The 21489-nt window shown below is 35.6% G+C and overlaps 2 protein-coding genes across 12 annotated transcripts in view; both read left to right on the plus strand.

Moving 5' to 3' along the window:
• Positions 1 to 868: 868 nt before the first annotated feature.
• Positions 869 to 21489, plus strand: part of LOC117785658 (calphotin) — a 32692-nt gene continuing 12071 nt past the window's right edge. For 3 of the 11 annotated variants that reach the window (XM_034623793.1, XM_034623798.1, XM_034623801.1), the window contains exons 1-7: positions 869 to 963; positions 5056 to 5933; positions 15303 to 15401; positions 15848 to 16077; positions 16149 to 16304; positions 17148 to 17237; positions 20402 to 20739. In XM_034623793.1, coding sequence (XP_034479684.1) covers positions 5641 to 5933; positions 15303 to 15401; positions 15848 to 16077; positions 16149 to 16304; positions 17148 to 17237; positions 20402 to 20739 — 1206 coding nt within the window. In that variant the 5' untranslated portion in view covers positions 869 to 963; positions 5056 to 5640. Of the gene's footprint in view, positions 964 to 5055; positions 5934 to 8469; positions 8884 to 8986; positions 9056 to 9891; positions 10041 to 15302; positions 15402 to 15847; positions 16078 to 16148; positions 16305 to 17147; positions 17238 to 18511; positions 20168 to 20401; positions 20740 to 21489 lie in introns of those variants that run through there. The other 8 variants (XM_034623794.1, XM_034623799.1, XM_034623804.1 and 5 more) reach the window with 6 other exon arrangements.
• Positions 13078 to 14493, plus strand: LOC117785666 (homeotic protein female sterile). Its single transcript, XM_034623818.1, has one exon. The coding sequence runs from the start codon at positions 13940 to 13942 to the stop codon at positions 14264 to 14266; it is 327 nt and encodes a 108-aa protein (XP_034479709.1). The 5' UTR covers positions 13078 to 13939; the 3' UTR covers positions 14267 to 14493.

Consider the following 21489-nt stretch of genomic DNA (forward strand, 5'->3'; position numbering starts at 1 on the left):
GTGTCGAACTGTGGATATCGCTGTCACTATTGTTGGACCGTCTGACGTATCAAATGTCTTTCATAGGTAGTTAAACGCTTCCTATTCCGTGCATGTCGCTGCCGTAGCCGTTGTTGTTGTTGTTGTTGCTGCTGGCTCTGCTACTACCGCTGCTGCAGTTGACGGTACTTCGTACTTTGTTGCCGCATCGTCGTTTTGCATGGACAAATTGGACAAGCGCTCAGTTTTGGCGTAGGGCATTTCCCGAATCACTTGACCGACCCATAAACTGGGTGTATTTATAGCTCGACTTCTTTCTAACTGAACTTGTGTAACCGAATATGCCAACTTGGCTTCGTTGGCATCTGTAAATGCTTTTACGGCTCGCTTTTTGCACTTCACATCTTCGTCGCTTCCTTATGCATACAAATTAATGTGTTAAGTGGCAAAGTTTGGTCGTGTGACCAAAAGAGAAGCGAGGAGCTTTGAAAGCACGCATTGAAAAAGTTGTAGTGGATGATGTGAAAGAAGGAGAGGAAGTTGTGAATCCGTTGTCCTTGGCAACCGGATAAACAATCCCAAACTTCAACCCCTGGGCCTTAAACAAGTTTATTCCCAAAAATACCAGACCAACAAAATGCCGCTGCCGCTGCCGCTGACAGCTGTTAAGCAGAGCAACGGATAACAACAACAATAATAACAGAAAAAAAAAGCTGAGAGATGATATCGAGCAAGAACAACAAGCAGCAGCTGAGAGAAACAGCATTGAACGAAGAACAGCCAACAGCAGCAGAGAGTCAAGCTAAATGAGAGCGCATGAGAGAGTATAATGCAAGCGCAACAACAAAAACAACAGCAGCGATAAGTTGAGTTGAGCGCAAGCAGCAAGCTCGACTTCAAAGCGTCGACGTCGTCGGCTCATTCGCGATTCAACCTTTGCGCGACGCTGACGCGCAACACCAGAGCAGAAGCAGCGAAATAAATGTACGCAACAGTTGGTTATTTTTATTATTAATTTAAAATATATTTCGTTAAAATAAAAACAAATCGTTTCGTGCAATAAGCAATAAAAAGTAAACCTTCGTCTAAAAACTGAAAACTCAAATCGTTGAAGCGCAACGCCGAAACTAGTGATAAAAATAAAATAAAAGGGCTCATGGACAGTTGGAGAGCAACAGGCAACCCTTTTTGGGAGAGTGTTGATAGTGTATGTGCGTGTGTATGAGTGTTTTACACTCCTAGTGGGTCACTGGAGCGTGCGATATGTCAGTGTTAAGCTACGAGTAAAACAAGCGACTCATGCGCAAAACACACAAACAGACAACAGACAAGAGACAAACGAAAAATAGGTGCATAATAAAATGACGAAAAGTGACAAATGAACAGGGACAGACAAATGGACAGATGGGTGGGACAGTGAACAAGTGTCAATGTCACTGGCTTAGCATTGAAATTATCAAATGCAACCCTGTGAATCTAACTTTCAAAGCCAATTGTGAGAAGAAAAATATCTGATCAGCGGAAAGAGCTGAAAATTGCTTCCGTTAGAGTGTCGAGTGTCGATCAATTGGTTTTTTATTTTCACAGCAGCCGCCAATTTTGAGAAACAACTTTTTCATATTCGTATGGAACGACAATTACTTAGGTAATAGACATAACAAAAAAAACAAGGAAGAAAGTATATACCGTTGATTTGATACCCTAGCAGGGACCTGTTCTTAATTTTTGATCGATCGTTTCGTAGTCCGATTTGAATAAAGTTAAAAGCTTAAATTTGTTTAAAACTAAGTCGGGATTTATAAGAAAATGCTTTATTCTGCGATTTTTGTTAAGAAATCTCAAAAATCATCCAAAAAATGTTCATACTCAATTTTATACAAACTGATCGTTCATATGGAAGCTATCTGATAAAATATTTCAATTTTAACCAAGCTTAATAAATATTTATAGAACAATAAAAAATACAACATTTTTAAGCTTGATTCACATATATAAAAAAAAAATTATAAGTTGTTCACACTAAAGGTTACTTTTTTCCACCACATATTCGGAGATAATTATTATACTCTTTGCAAGCGTATAAAAAAGTAGCAACAGAAAGCAAAACCAATCGGCCAGCATCAGTTAACAATATTAAGTCAGCCAAAGTGGCAACTGAGACGCGCAACACGTTTAAATTACTTACCAACTTCCGTTCGTTTTGGACGTCTATCTAAGCAGCTTCAGTTGCGGTTTGAAGCCAAGTTTTTTTTGTTGTTGTAATTTTTCAATGAATCGACAGTTCGTCTTTGCGGCGGCGACCTCTAGACTTCCCTGCCCACCCATCCCCTCTAACTAAAACGGTTGGAAAATGTGTGAATCCGTTAGTAAAAGTTATATTGATACGTTGCGCCGTAATTAATACCAAAATTTCACTTTTTTGGCCACACACAAAAGCAACGACAACAACATCAATCATCTTAGCGACTCTATGCAAAATATTTGCCAAAGAAACATGTACAAATATTAATTAATAATGAAGCATTTGCCTGCTGTGAAGTTGCCGTCAGCTGATGTACTTAGCCGTCTGTTTAACTAATTGAAAATGTGCATACATCATGCATGAGTTGTCAGTACATCCGTATATAGTATGTACGTGTACAGTGTGACCCATTTGTGAGTGACCCAATTGCATGCAGAATTGCTGTCATTGTTTAATTAATTATCAAATTAGTTACTGTAACCACTTAATGCGACATGCAATGTAAAACAATTGTGTGAAAATTGCACAAATCTCAACGGAAAGCAGCTGCAACACGTAACAACAACAACGACAAACAACAACCTTCCATTGGGCAATGAGCCAGAGATCTGGATTTAAAATCAATTTAAATCTCATAGCACAAAGGCCGTCTCAACTCGCCGACTCTCTTGGCCATTTGCATACCAATACATTTGTAACATTTAACCAAAATATTTAGTTGGCAAATGATATGCAAAATGCCTATGACCTCAATGCCAATGACTTCTCCCCTTTAGACCTCCTCAAGTTTGTCTTGCAGTGGGAATTGCGTTTTTCATTATACTCGGTTCCATAAAACGCATATCATCATTTTGGCTTTGCTGAATTTTCCACTTATAAATCCAAATCCACCCAAATTCTGCCATTCAAAAAACTTTGACAGCGTTTTCACCTGACAGACAACAAAATTTCTATTGTTATCTTGACCAGGGGCCAGTCTCTCAGCCCCAAAAAAAAGACAAGTGAACTTTTTAGTTGAGCATTCGAAATGTTCGAGACGCTGACAACAACAACAAAAACTACAACAGCGGCAACAACAATGGATAAACAATCAACAAGTGCGTCTCCAGTTTGATGCGATACAAAATCGTCTTTTCGAGTCGTTCGTTTAATGCTTCGCCAGTCACAGATACACATGTATCTCATAGCTACAGCAAATGTATCTGCAACTGAGCAAATGGCGAAGCAGCAAACTTCATTATCCTCTTTCGCTGCTTAACATCATCATCATCATCCTCATCAACCGAGACTCTTGACTGAGTCTGCGGCATTTCATGTCATCTATTTATCTGCCCCAACTCCGCACTTTCTGCCACATATGCAGCTTACCGAGATGCGATCTATGAGTTCAAACAGAATTTTAAATCAATCTTAAACTCTTTTTTTTTAGAACCAAAGACCGATACGTTTGTACCGGTATAGTTTGTGGAAATTTTAAAAAAATTAATCTAGTCAAAAAATTTGTTTTCGTCTAGATCTAGATTTCGATTTTCAATGCTAAGGGTCCCCCCGTTAAAGTATTGTCAAGTTTTCATGTTTAATCAACTCCTTATAACGTAAATTGTATGAAACAACACTTTAAACTGGATTCTGAAACCTTTAATTTTTTTGTAAAAATCATGCCAAATTGGTCAAAAATTTGGACTTGAAAAATTGGTAGGTCAAAGGTTTGACCAACTTCAAACGTTCATAACTTTGACAAAACTGGACCGATTTTCAAGCGGTATGTCATTTTGATCATGGTATGGAATCTAAATTCATTCTGCATTTAATTTTGTAAAAAACACAAAAAGGACAAAACTGAAATAGAACCTTTTACCGAAATATTTGTTTAGCTACGTACCGAAAACAAAATAGGAACCGATATTTGTTTCGGTTTGATTTACTGATTTTTAGGTAATACTGCACTCTTTAAATGCATGAAAATCAATTAAATTTGTTTTAAATATATAAAATGAAAGTTGTTTTAAATTTCCGTAAAATTTTTTAATTTAACAATAAACTTGTAATTATGTTAACCTTAATCGCAACTAAATTTCTATTTAAACACTTGTAATTACAACTAATTTGCTAAGCTACCCTCGCATACATATGCGTTGTCTTAGAATTTCTCTTGGCGTTTTCATCTTCTTTGGGGGATTTTGATTTGCAAATCTATTTAAACGCCATGTTGACGGTCTGCCCTGGGGCTAGTTGTCTTACCAAATGTGAACGTATAGTATGTCTGTACATATATGTGTGTGTTGGCTTGATGAGCAGCGCTTGAGGAGATTAGCCGAGTCGAGCAGCTTTCTCGTCATCAAGCTGAGGGTTTGTTGTCAGTTGTTGTTGTTACCAGACACCTGCCCTTTCCCCCTATTTTCCCCTTCTGGCCCGTATGCAAATCGATGGCAGTGCATTAAATGAAATTACCAAATGCAATACTACGTGCCTTTCTAGGTCTGAGCAATTTACATATTTAGGTGTAGCGGCAAAATGTGGTCGCATATCAACTGAAAATAGTCAATGTATATACAACTTGAGTGTTTTGAGATGTGCCGCGTCTGTCGCATTTGTTGCAACAACATTTGGAGACCAACGCGACTCTCGAGACAGTTGTCAGCTCTCAGTTTTTAGTTTCCGAGCACAAACCAAGAGAACCGGCTGCTGGCCAAAGAAACAGAGATGCAGATACTCGTAACATAAGTAGAGAGTGGCAGGGTATTATTAAACTTGCATCGTTATCTTTAAGAACAATAAACGCGACTTGTTTATTGTGGCCATAAAATAAACCTCAAATTTATTTTTGCTTGCAGCACGAAAAATATTCATATACTCGTAAGTAAATGTTTTGCGCCTCCCTCTTGGGGAATTTGTATATCGCAGCGACTGATAAGCAAAGCGAAAAGCAAAAAACAAAAACCGGCAGAGCCTACTCAGGTAAAAGCCATGGCAAGACAAAGCAAAACAATGGCAATAACGGTCGAGTAATTAACAAAAATGCGCGCAGAGCGACAACTGAATGAAAAAAAGAAATAAAAGAAAAAATTTAAGAAAAAAATAAAATAAAAATAGCAAACTGAACTGAAAATTGTGTGTGCGAGAATTTCATTGAGTAGTGAACTTGGAGGTGTGAAGAGGCGCCTCCGGCTGGTTCCCAGGCAGCCAACTTGTATATGCAACATCTACTTGCAATCTCTCACTGTACACGAGAGTGTGTGTGTGTGTGTGTGTAAATCACTCAGCTGTGTGTGCGTGCGGAAATGGCTTAGAGCGGCAATTGTTGGCGCAAAAATGTTGTGATTAAAAGTGAACGTTACGTTTGTGTGTCAAGACGGGGTCAAAGTGAAACGAAAGCGCAAAATTCAGCAAATATCAAAAAAAGAGCAACAACAACAACAATGACAGCCAACGCAACATCACCAGCAGCAACAGTTGCCGCAACGGAAGCAACAGCTGCAACAGCAGCAACCACAACAACAACCACAACATCACCAGCAACAAGTAGCAACAACAGCAGCGCTGAAAATAGTCCTGCTCATCAGCTGAACAGCAGCGTCGACAGCGGCATCGCTGTCCTCGATGTGGACACTCAGTCCTTGAAGCGGCGACAGCGACTGCAGCAGTGCCAACGCATCCTCCAGCTGCTGCAGCGGGATCAGCCCACATATCAACAGCTTCGCGATAGATTAAGGTGAGTTGAGTTCCTAAAAATTATTCTTATCTTAGCTCAAGATGATTCACTGCAGCTTTTAACTATCTCTGATTTTGCTCTCAGGCGGAGTATTTTTGTTTTGTTTTGGCAATTTACACTCAAGTAATTATTTTGACCAAATAAAAAATGCAATTATATGTTGGTTATTTTTCATAGTACTTAATTCCAATTATCTCATTATTCCTATATTTAGACAACAAGTCCCTTAACTTTCAATTCGAAATCAAAAATCACCAGAATGTAAGACAATAGATAGAATAGAATTTAAGGCAGTCGAAATATGCATAAAATCTTTAATCTTTTCTATCAATTTACACCCATATATTTGAAATTTTATTATTTATCAAGTTAACTTCTGTAAGTATCTACTCCCACTTTTTTTTCAAGCAATTCCCAAGTTTTATGATAACAAGTTTTCGCTTTCAAAAACCCCATTAAATATTAATATTTTCAGCGCTTATTACATAAGCAACAATTAACAAATAGTTGTTTAAATATCTGGCATATGTTAGATACTCGCGTAATTACAAATTTACGATAACCTCCAGGCAGGGTATATGGAAATATTTATGAGATATCTTGAGGCAGCTGACGCTGACGGATGTTGTTGATGGGCTTGGCAAACATCTTCTGCGGATCTTTGGATCCACAACAACAATAACAACAACAATAACACACTGGCAGCTGCTGTTTGTCAGTTGTCAGAGTTGTTGTAAGTTGTCTATTTGATTAGCATTTTGTTTGGGTGCGTTGTAAGTGCTTTTTATTAGCAACAAAACAATGTGTAAGAACTGCATTATTATTGCTTTTGTTTATTGTTGCATTCATCTGTCTGCAATTTTCAATTATTTATGTAAATTGTCGACCCCAATGCGAAGAGGAAATTGCCCGAAAATGACAAAATCACAGGTGCAGTCGGCAATAAAAATAATGTGATGCGCATCTTAAGAGTATTTCTGAGAATACTAAACATACGACTATGAATACGATTTCCCACTCTCTGCTGTGCCACACACACACACATAATACAAGTGAGGTCTTAGGAAATAATAAACTAAAGAATAACCTCTTCTCATTACTCATCTTCAACCCAATCGTTTTTTTATGTGCCAAGTCAGACACTTTAACATGAACACATCGTTAAAGTTGAAGCTTCGTTCATAATATCTTTGTGAACTGGGGAACAACTCTCGGAATTTCCAAATTTGTGCTATTTTTAGTTGTCCAAGTCCATAGAACTTTTGTATACCTGTAGGAACTAGCTGAGATCAATTTTAGATTATTTTTCTCCACTTATTGAATTTTATTATTATTTGACATTGAGAAAACATTTAGGAACCAGTTAAGATCATTTGTAGATACTTTCTAGAGTTGTTCAATAAGCTTTTTGCATTAACTCCAATATATATCAATTTTAATCAAATGAATGTATTACTTAAAAGGTTTCCTCTTAAATCCAATTACTCAGATTGTAATTTCTTTTGTGACCTCTAAAAAAGCTCTATGTAACTTGAAATATCTTCAAGGAATTCCGAAATTTATACTATTTATAGTTAAGATAATGCCATAGTTCTTCTCCTTCAAAACTCTCTTATCTAAATACCGCAGTAAACAAACTATAGTCTTACAATTCTTACTAGTCTAACCTTCGCCTTCAGCGTTATCTGCCTGATTAGTTGGATCCAATTAAGGGCTGATATCTTATCAGTCTTATTCATAATTAATTTCATTAATGCCAATTAATTGGTCAGTCGAATAACAAGCTCACATGTAAAATGAATACCGTCATAAGTCCCCTCATCGACAGTTTGTTGAATGCCATCGATTTCAGATTTGTTGGCCACGTTCAGGCGGCATTTGTGTTTTGTGGCAGCCACACATTTGCATAATGCAACCAGACCCATAACAAGCCAAAGTCATTGAGCTGCCCTTTGTTCTTCTCTCTGCTTTTTATCCTATTCCCTTTTGCAGCTCTTCCCTCTTTGCTCTCTTCTTTGCTTATCTGTGCGACAAACGCGATTTAGTTTGTCACCTTTTCTAATTTCTATAGCGACTAACAAATGACTATGACTAAGTAGTTCCAGTTCCACTTTGGATACTCGACACAACGCACACAAAAACAACAAATTCCCCTCCCGAAAAATAAATATAAAAAAAAATATTAGCTAAATTTTTATCAAAGTCGAAATAAACCCGTCTATAAATTATAAGTTTCCATAGACAATTTTTTGGTCTTGAACAATTTGGAATAATTATAATGCGATTGTGATATAACCTTTAAAAAAAAATCTTACACTTATCTGTGAAATTTCGTTGCGTTGTATTTTTTGTTTCTTTAATATACATTTTTTTTTTTAATTTTTTATGATTATTTATTTATCATTGTACTCGAGGCGCGCTGTTATCAAATCAAAAGCCGCAAGGTGTTTTTTTTCTGTTATTGTTAAAACAAACAAAACACAAGACTATATACTATAAACCTATATACACAACAATAACAACAATAGGGGGAATAAGAGAGTAAAAAAGTTAAACAAAAATCGCGAGAAACTGCAAAAAAAAAGTAACGTTTACAACGCAGTCGCAGTCGCAGTCGCAAAGTTGAGCTCCATTCGTTGGGAGATCGGTCAGATCGTGTCCAGGAAAAAACGGTGTGTGTGCTTATGTGTGTGTGGCCCATTGGCGGCACTTTTCTTATAGACAGGGACAGAGCCGTCGCGTGATCTTAATCAGCGCCATGTCCATGTGGATGTCGAGGTTTTTTGGAGTGTGCCTGGACAATCAACCGTCGATGAGGCAGCTCAATTAGCGTTCGCTGTGCTTCGTTGTGTATTCGTAAAATATAAAAATAAATAACAAAATAAAAAAAGAAGTGATTGATAATCGTTTTTACACACAACTTAATTGCTAACAGAAATTCTCAACTTGGGTAATTATTTATTCAAAGTTTGCCCAGTAAAGTTGAAAAACCGCAAAGAATTCAGACAAAAAAATAAAAAAACTAACAACTCTTAAAAAAATTATAAGAAGAATAGTGCCAAGTGAATATGTCATGTGTCTCATATAATGATCAGTTCTTTTTTATTTGCATTGAAGCACACGTAAATGATGCCAAGTGTTAGATAACTTTTCAAGTAGACGTTACTCTTGCGATAAACACACACACAGCTAAATTCTGTGTGAAATAATCTGAAGCATTTAATCATTAATCGACAAACAAAGAAACAAATGCATTCGTGATTGATAATGTTGGCAAAAGAAAAAATAGTTACTAAACTTTGAAGAACATAAACAGAATGCGTGTTTATTATTATAATTGCTTGATAAGCAGCTACACAAGTTTTGTTTAGCTGAAAAACTTAATTCAATTAGTGTGAACACGTTTATAAAATCCAGATAATAGTTTTTATTTTATATTTAACACAAGTGAAGGTTTAAAAATTGTTGTCAAGTGTCACTTAAATATGCGATTAATCATAGCAAATGCAATTAGTTGGTCGAGCTTTGAGCTTAAAGTTAATTGATTTATAAGCAGTCTTTGCAATTAGGCAAACTGAAAGCTTCCAAATGCTTGAAAAGCTGCTTAGCAAAAGCACAATTTTTTGTTGGAGCTTTAAGCAGCTTTTCTTTTACTCACTTTCACTTTTAGTTCCTTCAATTTAAATGCCTCGTGTAGCGTATTTTACTTTAAATTATTTATTACTAAACTTGAAGAGTAGTTAGATAAGAGCTATGAACTAAAAATATGCTACAATAACAATGCCAAAGACTTTGATAATAATGCCGTCTAACTGATAATCCAATAGAAATATTTAGACGCTGAGGTTTTCTTTAGTTTAGGGCAAATTTAGTTGGTAAAACAGTCGCAATTAGCTGTGTGCTTCAATGTTTAAAGAAGAATTTATCGATTCTGACCATGACAAAATCCATTTCACAGTGCTGGCAACGTTTTAAGCGTCCATATATCGGCCTAGTGGAGTTACCAATGTTTCGAGGCAACAACAATCTATTCCTGGGCCTGTCCAGTGTGCTGGGCCTCATTGGAGGCGCCTATTTGTTGCAGGTTGGCGCCCAACGTCTGCTCAGGTGAGTTGTGGCAACTTTGCAAAGATATGTTGGACCACCAACTCACTGAACTTGCTACGTGAGACGCAACATTAAAACCTGAAAGCTTGAAGCACGTGCAACGAATCTCATATTGTAGTTAGATATCTTAAAAGACACAAAGTTGAAGCTGTCGGATGATGGAACAACGGCAACTGTTTGCTGGCAGCTTTTTAGATGCAATTTCGATATTCAAGATACCCTTTAGTTAGCTTGTGATGAGGATAATATAAACTACCAAAAGATTGAAGAAAAGCAATGAAAATTTGTTATCTGCTGTCAAGAAACTTTTTTGATATTTTCCATCTGTTAATAAATAATTTCAAAGGGTTTCCTTGTGATTTTGTATAAATATTTCTATTAAAAGAACTTACGCATTCAATTTTTTCGCTTTATCTTATGTTGTTACTGCTCAGTCACTTTTGTGATTTTGTGCTTTAAAAAAAAGGGAAACCGAGTCAATTTTACTTAATTCTGCTTATGAGTAGAGGCTGCTTTGGTATGTAGGATATCTGCCAGTCGATCATCTTAACTTGTTATCATTTTCAGTTACGTGTATCTCGGTTCGCTTGGCTTGATTACGTTTGCGTGTGGGAAAAAAGTGCAAAACTATCTCGAAAGTATTTAAAAAATTGCACATAAAATGTGATTTGACATAATTGATGTCGAGTTTTTATGTTTATCTTTCATTGTTGTTGTTGTTGTTGTTGTTGTTGTTTGAGTTGCATTTGTCTTATTTGGCAGCTGGCATCAGGTAACTGGTAACTGGTAACTTGTAACTGGCTCCCAATTTGATTTCCTCAGCTGCATTAAAGCTTGTGTAATACATTGATTCGCCAATGTCTTTAATTGGCCAACTGGCAATTTGATTGTTTACCAATTGAGTATCGACACGAACATTTCATAACAATTATGTCAACTTCGTTAGTGGCACAAATTTGGCAAGTGGCCAAAACGGAAATCGTTAAGAACCCACAAAGAGACAATACAGTCAACGTTCCTAACGGTCTTGACTGTTTGGCGGGTCTTTTAGCCAAGTCAAAAGTGGCAAAAGTGGCAACAACAACTGGCTAACCTAAGAACACAATTGTTTGGCTTTTCAAACAGAAAACAGACAACTTAATTAGGCGATTGTTTATTAAATTATTGTAATGGCGACACGTCTTTTTTTTTAACATATTCCAATTGTTTAATCAACAAACAACTAACAAGCCACACTTTCTGTACAATTGGCGACTGCGACTGACACAGTTATTCGAATAGACTGAAAACTGAATTGGAGAGACGCGATATGCATAAATGGAAAGTCTCTATATGGCTTAATAATTACACTTAACGCCTGTTAACGTCACTTGGCTTATAGCATGTAAATACTCATTATGCACTTGGCCTATACACTGACACAAAAACTAGTGTAAGTGACCCATTTCAAATAACTTTAACAGCATGAAAACATGAAATTTTAAGTAAAGCACATTTAAGGTCACTTTGTTTATGAGATGCTCTTTTAAATAACTTTATATTTATCTGATTTTTCTCTCTCTTTGTCAGCACATTAAGTTCTCGTTGCTAATTTATTTTTAATTAAATGATCTTTTCAATGAAAGCTGTTCAAGTTTTTTATTCTTTCTGACTTTTGTCAGAGTCCATTAAGATTAAAAACCTGCTTTTGCTACAAATGGTTTATCAAATTCTTCAAGTGAGAATCAAACTGGTTGAATTGAGATTTAAGTCACATACGCAGCAAGTGAAAAGTGCCACAAAAATGTGTAACAAATGTGACTGAGAATTTGTTGTGTGACTTATGAAAGTAGTTATATTAAAAAGCGAGTTATTGGCATGCAGCGACTCACAATTTCACACAGATTAACCTCAAATTAAAATGGTTATAATAAAAACTCAGCATAATATGCAAAAAAATAAGAGACCCAAATGCAATTATATCCACATTATGAGCTAGATTTTTAATAGCTAATAAAGAGTTAGCAGTGGTAAAGAGCAGACAGACTTGTTTGCATAGATAAAGCCGATCATTTTCGCTATCTTACATTCTGGATTAATATTAAGCTAAGAAGAATTTTGACCATTATTATTATTAATAAGCAAAACGAAGCGGCAGCACTGCAGATTTAAAACTGTAGGATTGTACAGGGTAGCTCCTAGTCTATCATTTTCTCATTTACATAGATTTTTGTTAGTTAAAAAATGTTTAATCCTATAATCAGTAGCAAAATGCAAATTTAAGCGTCAAAACTAACGTTGAATCTAGGGAAAGGGATACAGGATAACTGCTAGTCGATCATTCCAGGGTAAACATAGATTTTTGTTAGATAAAAAAGCGTTAATTTGATTATTATTAGCTAAATGCAGATTAAAGCTGCAATATTGACAGTGAAAGCATGCAAAATGTGTGCAGGGTAACTGCTAGTCGATCACTCCAGGTTTCACATTTTTTTTGAGATTAGGTAAGCAGCGTAGTGCTAGGTCTATGTATTGTAAAACAGGGTAACTGTCAGTCGGAGATTCTCATTGTTTTAACTTTGCCTATAAAATTGACAAAAAGTATTGCATACTTCACAGCTGCTATCAATATTTGTTGAATACTTTTGGGCTGAACTCGATTGAAGGTCAGCGAAAATCATCAACAAAGTCTTGTGAATTAAAAATGTGTGGAAATTGCTTAGCTACATATTTATAATTGCAGTTAGCATTAGTTAGTGTATGCCAGGAATACGACAGTGAGTGCTAGCTGTAAATTGTAAATTACACGTGCTAAAAAAATGCAAAATCACAATTGAGCAATTAGACGGCGGCTTTAGATTAGCAAACGAGGCAATGACACTGGCAATGAGGAGTAGGAGGAGGCTAACAATTCAAGTACGTGTACATGAGAAACAATTAACGTAGCATTTAGCGGCATTCTGATAAAAATCTCGCATGAATAAGATTTGTTGTTTTCAGTGGAGAAACTCGTTTTCAAGTCTATTTATTGCGTGTAATTTGAGGCGCCGTTTATTAATCAGTAGCTACCAGAAGAAGATTCTAAGCACCGCATCATTAGACCGATTAATATTAATTCCAATAGCTTTAATATCTAAGAAATGTATATATTTAAATTTTGAAACCCGTTTGCGGAATTTTGTGGCTTTATTTTTTGTGTAGTCTCAACAATTTCAATTCGCAATGAATAATGAATTCGTCGGAGGGAATCATTAAACAAGATTTTAGCTAATTAATTAATCAACTTTATATAAGTAGCTGCATCATCAGCTCAATGTGTCCAGATAAACTCCAGAGCGTGTCCAGTTTTTTTTTTGGCAAATTTGCCAGCTGAAAGTGTTTGTTGGCTCTTACGTCATCAACGTGTTCTGTCTGCCTGTCTAACAGCTTGTCTGGCCAATTGTTTATTTAACTGACGCTCTCAATCTCTGCTCCTCTCTATGTCTCTCTTTCTTTCTCTCTCGCGCTGCAAAAACCGGCATGCGCTGCGTAGACGCGGCGTATGAGCAATGCTCGCAGTCGCAGTCGCTGCTGACGCCAGCGTCGCTGTCAGCTGCTCAGCTGTTGGCGCTCGATGCTTGGCGCAAAAAGTGCTCATAACAAAGCCAAAGCTGGTGCGAGAAAGTTGTCGGTTCGCGTCTAAAACGAGCAAAGAAAAAAAAATAAACAGTTAGCAATTTAGATAAAAATTCCATTTCAAATTCACAAACATTAAAATTGCCATGCTAAACAAAAGCAACAACAGCAAACACTGTGACAATAATCAATTTATACATTTAAAAACTACATTGAAAATATAAAAAAAAACATTTGCACACACTTAAATTAACTTCAAGTTGATAGCAAAACAAAAACAAATAGAAAAAAAACTTTTGGCCAACATGTTGTTTGCATCGGTTGTGGTGTGTCAAGTGGAGAAATTGTTGTGCACACCCATCAGTTTTGCGGTGTTTGCCTTTCTCTTCATGGCCTGCACCATGGAGGTGGTGCTGCTGAAGATGACCACCAGTGCTCATGTCTTTGGACGACCGCCCAACCAGGAGGATTGGGATGATGGCCGTGAGCACGAGGAGGATATCTACTATGAGAATCTCGAGAATAATTACGAACATTGGGCACGCAGGCGTAGGAGATATCATCAGCGACAACAACAGCTGCTGATGGCGCAACAACAAATGGAACAGCAACAGCAACAACAACAACAATAATGATAATAGTATATAGCAATTTAGATACTATTTGTATATATATATATATGTATACGACTGAGTTTTCACTAATTAGTCCAAATTTCTATGCAAAGTGCAAAAGTTAACGATGTTTACAATATATATTTAAGTACTCGTAGTTTTTGGTACTTCAACGTCTTTCTCTATCAATATGTGTAAGAAAAAAGCAATTGCAAAATTTTCTGCCAATTCATTGGAACCAAAAATGAAATAAAATAATAACAAATTTGTGGATTAGTTGATATTTTAAGCACGTTGTTAACAGTCAACTCAACTTTTATATATGTCTACATATAAATACACATATAAAAGTATATATTATATATAGTGAGTATTCAGTTTGTATATTTTTGTTTTGAGTGGAAATTTGCATAAATTGTAAATGACTGACATAATCATAGTAATAAAAATAATGTATGTGCACACTTTACACAATTAATTGTAAATCAATTAAATTTTGTAATAAAATATGTATTTTTAAGTTCTGTAAGTGTTGATATCAATAAAAGTGGATATGTCTTTTTATAAAAAAATGTTGCAAGTCATCGAGTTTTTCTCTTACCTTTTTTATAATCTGCTGGTCGAACTGGTTTTTGTGTATTTCTCTTCCGCATTTTCACATTTTCACTTGTGCAACTGGACGAAGCACCAGGAAAAGTATGTGAGAAAATCGACTGTTATACTTAATTGATTAATGGAAAAGAAACCTTTATTTCTTAGCTAATTATACGCATTTCGAAACAGAAATTATAAATTAAGCAAGAAGCAAAAACATTCGCAAATATTTAACCTTCAGCGAGTTGTTTAACCTTTTGTTTCAAATTAAGAAATAACCATGCTTTAACTAATTTGAAATGTTCTGCGTCACAAGCTAAAACTAATCAATTAGAATACATTAAAAAGGAAAGTTTAGCAGACTAAACTCGAATTGTGTCAATTTGGATAATTTGCATAAGTTCGCGCAAAGCAAAGAATATTTGTATAACATTTCTTGTTATTTTTTTGGATTTTACAGTAAAATAGTCGATAAGAAGCCGAAGAAAGCGGAAGCCGTCGAAGAGCTGCAAAGCTGCAATGTCTGCTGTGCAGAACTGGATACAAGCAGTGCCAAAAAGTGAGTAATTTCATTAATTTTCTATTAAATATATTTTGGTTTGATTTAAAAATAGTGAAAAAAAAATATTAAAAATATAAGTATCTTTAAAAATTAAAGAATGCTTTAAAGAGCAAGATAAATTGGAAAACAATTAATATTTTTCTTGATAAAAAATTTAAAAAAAAAACAATAATTGCATTTCGATTTATCTTGGTCTTTTAAGCAAATCAAATCATAATATCAATAGATTCTAAGCTTTTTAAATATAATAAGATAAATTGGAAAACAATTATTTCTTTTCATGATTAGCAAATTTAAAAAAATAATATTAATTGTATTCCAATATATCTTTATCTTTTTTTAATTAAAAAATGAACTAAAGTCTTGCAAAGCTTTTATCCATACTTGGCTACAGTGATCTCTCGCTATTGTCAACTAATTTAAATTGAACTTCCCATTCGCAGCTACGTCACATGTTGCACGTGTGGCAAATTCGTGTGCCGTGGCATCAAGTGCGCCGATTGGCGGCCAAAGGATGCCCAATGGGAGTGCGAGCTGTGCCACAGCTCGAAGCAATCGTTGGCCCACACCTCCTCGTGGGTCGCCGAGCAAATGTGCTTCAACCAACAGAAGTTCGTATATCCCCTACGTGCACGCAGCGAAGTTTATATACCCATCACAGACAGCTCAATGCGTAAGTCTTGTCATTGCATAAATACCCTGTAATTAATATTCATTTCGTCTATTTATTCTTTTCTTTTAAAGAGTTTGAAAGCGTCAGTCAAATTGGAGCGAATAGTGTGAATATCAATGGCGATGAACGCAACAGAATTCGTGAATATGTTGAGGAAATTGTTGCCGAAATGCTGGGCGGCAATCTCGATCACATCAAAGTCAGCCAATTGTCCAAAAGCGAAAACTGTAAGTATTTTAGAGTAATATAATCAGACTGTCAGACAGTCAGACACAGTTTGCTTTAGATTTGATTAGTGCAAATGCAATTGTTCGCAATGAGTACTCGAAAGTGCAAAGCGCGCCAATTTGCTCAATTGTGTCGAATTGAAAGTACAGCATATTGCTTTATATACCATTTGCCTACACTATGCAACAGGGTATTGACAATATGTCATTTCTCTTTTAACTACATATAGTTTTCTTCGTATTACACATTTTTTTCCTATTAATACTATTTATCTATTTGTGCATTTTTTTATAAACCAAAAAAATGTAATAAAAAGGTAAAAAATGATGTAGACTTTAGTGAGGAAAGAGGTTGCTACAAACTACAAAAAAAAAGTTAAAATGCAAAAAAAACCAAAAAAATATCTGCTAAAGAAAAATTCTTATAAATTTACATATTAGCATGAATATTTGGATTTTAATTCAGAAAACTATAATATGTATCTGGCAATTGTATATATACTTCTATATAAAGATACTATCTAATATATATTACAATATTTACAATAGCATTCCAATAATTTTCAAAAATTAAAGTAACTCAGTACAGATACATTAATGAAAAAAGCTCTATCAAAAGATCATTTCTAAGCACACTGTCAAAAAAGCTCATTGCATACTTTCTGTTGCTTGGCTGCCTACAAAAGCTTCAGCTTCAGCTGGGAATGGGAATAGTTAGCTAAAGCTTTTGCAGCACATGATTCATTGCATACTTAAGGTAAACTTTAATCGAAACTTTACGCACACATTGAAAAGATAAACATATGAATATGAACATTGTACATGTTATTCAACTGCACACAGACATGCAGCTGTTTGATAGATACCATGCGAAACTGAGCAACCTGCTTATCAATATGGAGAACGCTTTGTGCGCCCGTGCGCTCAAAGGAGGTAAGTGCTGGCAAGTCCTGCGGCAAGTTGTTGTGGCATGATTTATGTAGCCGTTGAACGTAACGTTGAATCACACACCTTGCCACACCCTAACATGTTGTTTCAAGCCTGTATGCTATTAAAATTTGACTTAACCAGCTCGTATTTGGCATGAATCATAGCCATAAAAAATTGTATTTCTAAAAATAATGCACGTAGTCTTCTCTCTCTCTCTCTCTCTCTTCTTACTTCTAAATATATGTGTAGTTATCGTAGGCGTATACGTAATATAATGAGAATGTAGAAATCTGCGATAATACTGCCAAAATCAATGACAATCATTGACCAATAAAATAAGGAAAAACAAAAACAAAACAACACCAACTAAAATTAACGACATACAAACTTAAATCGCGGTCAATTCTCATTGATAAGAGCGTAACACACACACACACACACACCCAGACATAGTCGTGATAAGGCCTGATAAGAGTATCTGTGTCGTCGTCTGTCGTTATTGAAGTACCGACAATGCAGCACACTTGGTAAGCATTGCTAAGCATTTGTAGCTACAGTTGGCCTTAACCAGATGACAAACTGAGATACGCGCATTAATCATACGCAATGTGTCCCCAACCATCCAACCAACTGGTTCCAATCGAGTCTCTGAGCACAACAGGTGTAAATTGACGATTTACACGGCTACTCGAAACAACTCTGAACAAATTGAGTTTGTTGAGAGCTGCTTCCAAGCTATTTCAGATTTTGTTTTACAATACTTTGCCCCATCATTCAAATTACAAAGTCAAATATGTAAGTGCCTCGGAGGCATAACAACAAGCGAAAGGCACGCTAACACACAGATTGCAAATAAACATGTCAATCAGTTCAAGAAGATTGCACAAAAAATACCATATAGACCTGTTCCCCCCAAATGCAGGAAACTAAATTTTCAAAACTGGAATTCCAGCTATTTTTGAATAAAAATATGAATACTATTTAATGAGCTTATGTCATCGTAAGAATTTTATATATTAGAGGAATGATTGATTTTTTGAATTAAATAAACATTTTATTTGAAAGCAAATTTTGTAAATATTACGATCATATATTTTTAAAAATTCTTTTAATTAAAATATGGCTGCTATTTTTAGAGAAACGACAGACTGAATTGTGAGGGAAACTTCTTTACTTTTTAATAATATTTATATTTTGTATGTAATTAGTATTATTTATTGAATATAATTTTAAAAGTTATTTAAATATTTTTAAAAATTAAAATTAAAAAAAGCGAACTGTTTGTATGCCATTACAAAGCAGTAGATACGGTGTAGTAGTGTGTGTGTGTATGTGAGTGCTTGTATGTATTTGTGAGAGCTACTTTGGCACTCACACGGCGATAGACGCTGCTGTCGGCAGTTGCCAAACGCAACGCGCTCTGATCGCAACGTTTTAGCTGCGAGACGCAAGCCGGCTAAAAAAAATAATAAAATAAAGAAACAAAGACGGCAACAAAAAAATATATACGTTTATTAACGCGCAAAGTAAAAGTAAAAATCCGAAATCATAAAAGTGATAATGATAACATAAAACTAAAGAAGAAAAGACTCGTTAAGCAGCACTTGAGATTGCAGAAATGGTTGTTGTTATATGTATGCTCACTTGGCGCATGCAGATAACAGATAACATACACACACACTCACACACATAGACAGATATCAAATTAAAGAAGCAGTTCATAAGTTATCGCCAGCCTTGACCCCTAAATCACAAAATATAGAAAAATAAAATGTCAAAAAATAAAGAATTACATTTTAAATATTCAAACGTGTCTCAAACAGAAACCAGGAAAAATGCTTAAACAGTGTTAATAAATATTAATGATTGCCCATCAGCTAATCCCCACTAACAAATTATGTGCCAAGATTATGCAAAACGTGAACTTTGAGCACGAACTCTAATTAAAATACTAAAAGAAATTAAAATATAGTATATATATAAAGTTCCGGAATAAAAGTTAATCGCAGAACTTTAAATGACTTTCGCAATTATCTGAGCCCAAATTGAACTCTGAACTGAACTTGACTTACTTTGTACCTTGTACAGAGAACATGTTCATGATTATAATGTGATCTAATAGGGCTGTAAGTCCGGTCTATTTGGTTGTTCCACACTAATGACAGTCTAGAAAGACTTGTATGCAAAGTGAGGCAGATAATCGAAGATACATTTCAATCTTTTAACAACAGTCGAATGACTAACGGCAACGAAGCGTTAAACAATAACAAAAGAAGCATAATAACAAAATGCGAAATGTGAATAAATAGAAATAATATATGTCAGAAAGGCGTCGAAACAACGATAAAGAAATTTACGGGGCTTTTGTAAAGCAAAATAGATAAGTTTAGGTTCAGGTTATTAATTATGTTTACCGTAACCAAACATTAGCTAAATGAAGAGCTCTCAATACGAATTGCGAATGTCCGAGTGTGTTGTGTGTGTGAATGTGATTTTCAGCCTGAGTAAGCCAACAGCACAATACTTATAAATATTAATTTCAAGTTTGGACTGTTGGCTGCTCAAGCGAACAAAACTGTATTATTGTGTCTGACGACAACGCTGCGTATGCGTAATTTGATGTTTGCGGCTTTAAAGCTTCAAGCGCATTAATTAAACTAAAATAATGTATAAATATTTACAAACAGGCCCAAAACAAATACAAACTGTATCAACTGCAAAAGCAAATAATAAATAAATACTTGATTAAGCCGAGTAATTCATAAGCTATACATGTAAGCCAATTGAATACTGCTGTCTGTGCTTGTGTGTGTGTGTGTGTGTGTGTGTGTGTGCATGCAGCATGGACTTCACGTTGGGCCTTGTAACGGGCATGTATGCAGTTTTGGCCGTAATTATATTCTACGTCGTTTACGTCATTGAGGTGAAATTAGGTATGCCGTCAGTATGCAACTCGTGCTAAATACTATACTCGTAACAACTCACATACAAAACACTCAAACACTCACTCAATTCACTCACTCACTTTCTACACTCACACTCAGCAGATAATTGCGACTTTTCACTTTTCCATTATGCATTCGTTTTGTTAACTTAAATGACTTTCGTGCTAACACTATTGAGTTTTATTCTTAGACACTTTTGTTGACCATTTCGCATGCTTACAGACTTGCCCGCCATTGTCAACGGCAACAACAACAGCAACATCAGCAACAACAACAACAGCGGCAACAACAATAATGAGCTATCGGACATTTCACAGACGCGTCTCCGCAATCTTATTGAGACCATCATTGCAGAGACGCTGCGCAGCAGCAGCGCCGTTGGCGTCGGCGTCGGCAGCGTGCTAAGTCCCAGCGCAGCCGTCTCGGAGATTAGTCTGGACACGAGATCCAATGGACAACTGTCGGTGCTCAGCAATGGCAACAAGCGGCGTCATCGCACCGAGCACTACTTTGAGCCAAAAATCTATCAGGATCTTTTAGCCACAGCGGTGCTAAATAAGGTAAGAACTATAAAGCAATTTTCTTGAAAATTGAAATAAAAAACATATCGTAATAAATATCAGCCTTGTCGCTTAATTAAATACGGACTCAAATTAAAATTTTAAATAAATATACCAATTAATTTTTTTATTAAAAACTGACAAAACGAGTAAATAAAAATGGTTTATAAACTTTAGAGTTATATTTTTATTTAAAAAATAAGAGCTAAAATCAATATTTTTTATAATGATTAACAAAGTTGTGTACAACAAAATTTAATTCTTTTAGTTATGTTTGTATTGAAATTTTTCTCAAAAAAAAAGAAAAGTGCTGAAAATATTTGCCTATAAATCGTACTAAAACTCGATATATTCTCGTAATAAAATTGTATTAAATATCATATCGTTTTTACGTTAAATATCGCATCAATACAATATCGATGTCACCTTGCCGATACCTATCGCAAGAACTGACCTCTGACCTCAGACAACTGTTGCATTTGTGGCCTGGTCACCTCGCTTGTAATCCCATCGAACCATCCCTTCTGGTAATTTCCGCTAGCTTCCGAGCTTCGATATGTTTTCGCTTTCATTGGGCATTTATTGGGCTTCCAATGTGGCATGCAACTGCCACAGTTGCAGTTGCAAGTGCCGCTAATTAGTTGCTGACCACTGTTGCAAGCGTGCGGACGCATTTAACGGACCAGCGAATTGCCAATAAATCAACACAGCGTTAATTGGATCAATTCATCAATTATAACCAGCAGAAAA

The sequence above is a fragment of the Drosophila innubila genome (assembly GCF_004354385.1).
Source record: "Drosophila innubila isolate TH190305 chromosome 2R unlocalized genomic scaffold, UK_Dinn_1.0 1_C_2R, whole genome shotgun sequence".
Taxonomy (NCBI): Eukaryota; Metazoa; Arthropoda; class Insecta; order Diptera; family Drosophilidae; genus Drosophila; species Drosophila innubila.

Excerpts from the sequence above, each read along its gene's own strand:
- LOC117785666 (XM_034623818.1), top strand. The coding sequence starts at position 13,940 with ATGTTGTTTGCATCGGTTGTGGTGTGTCAAGTGGAGAAATTGTTGTGC.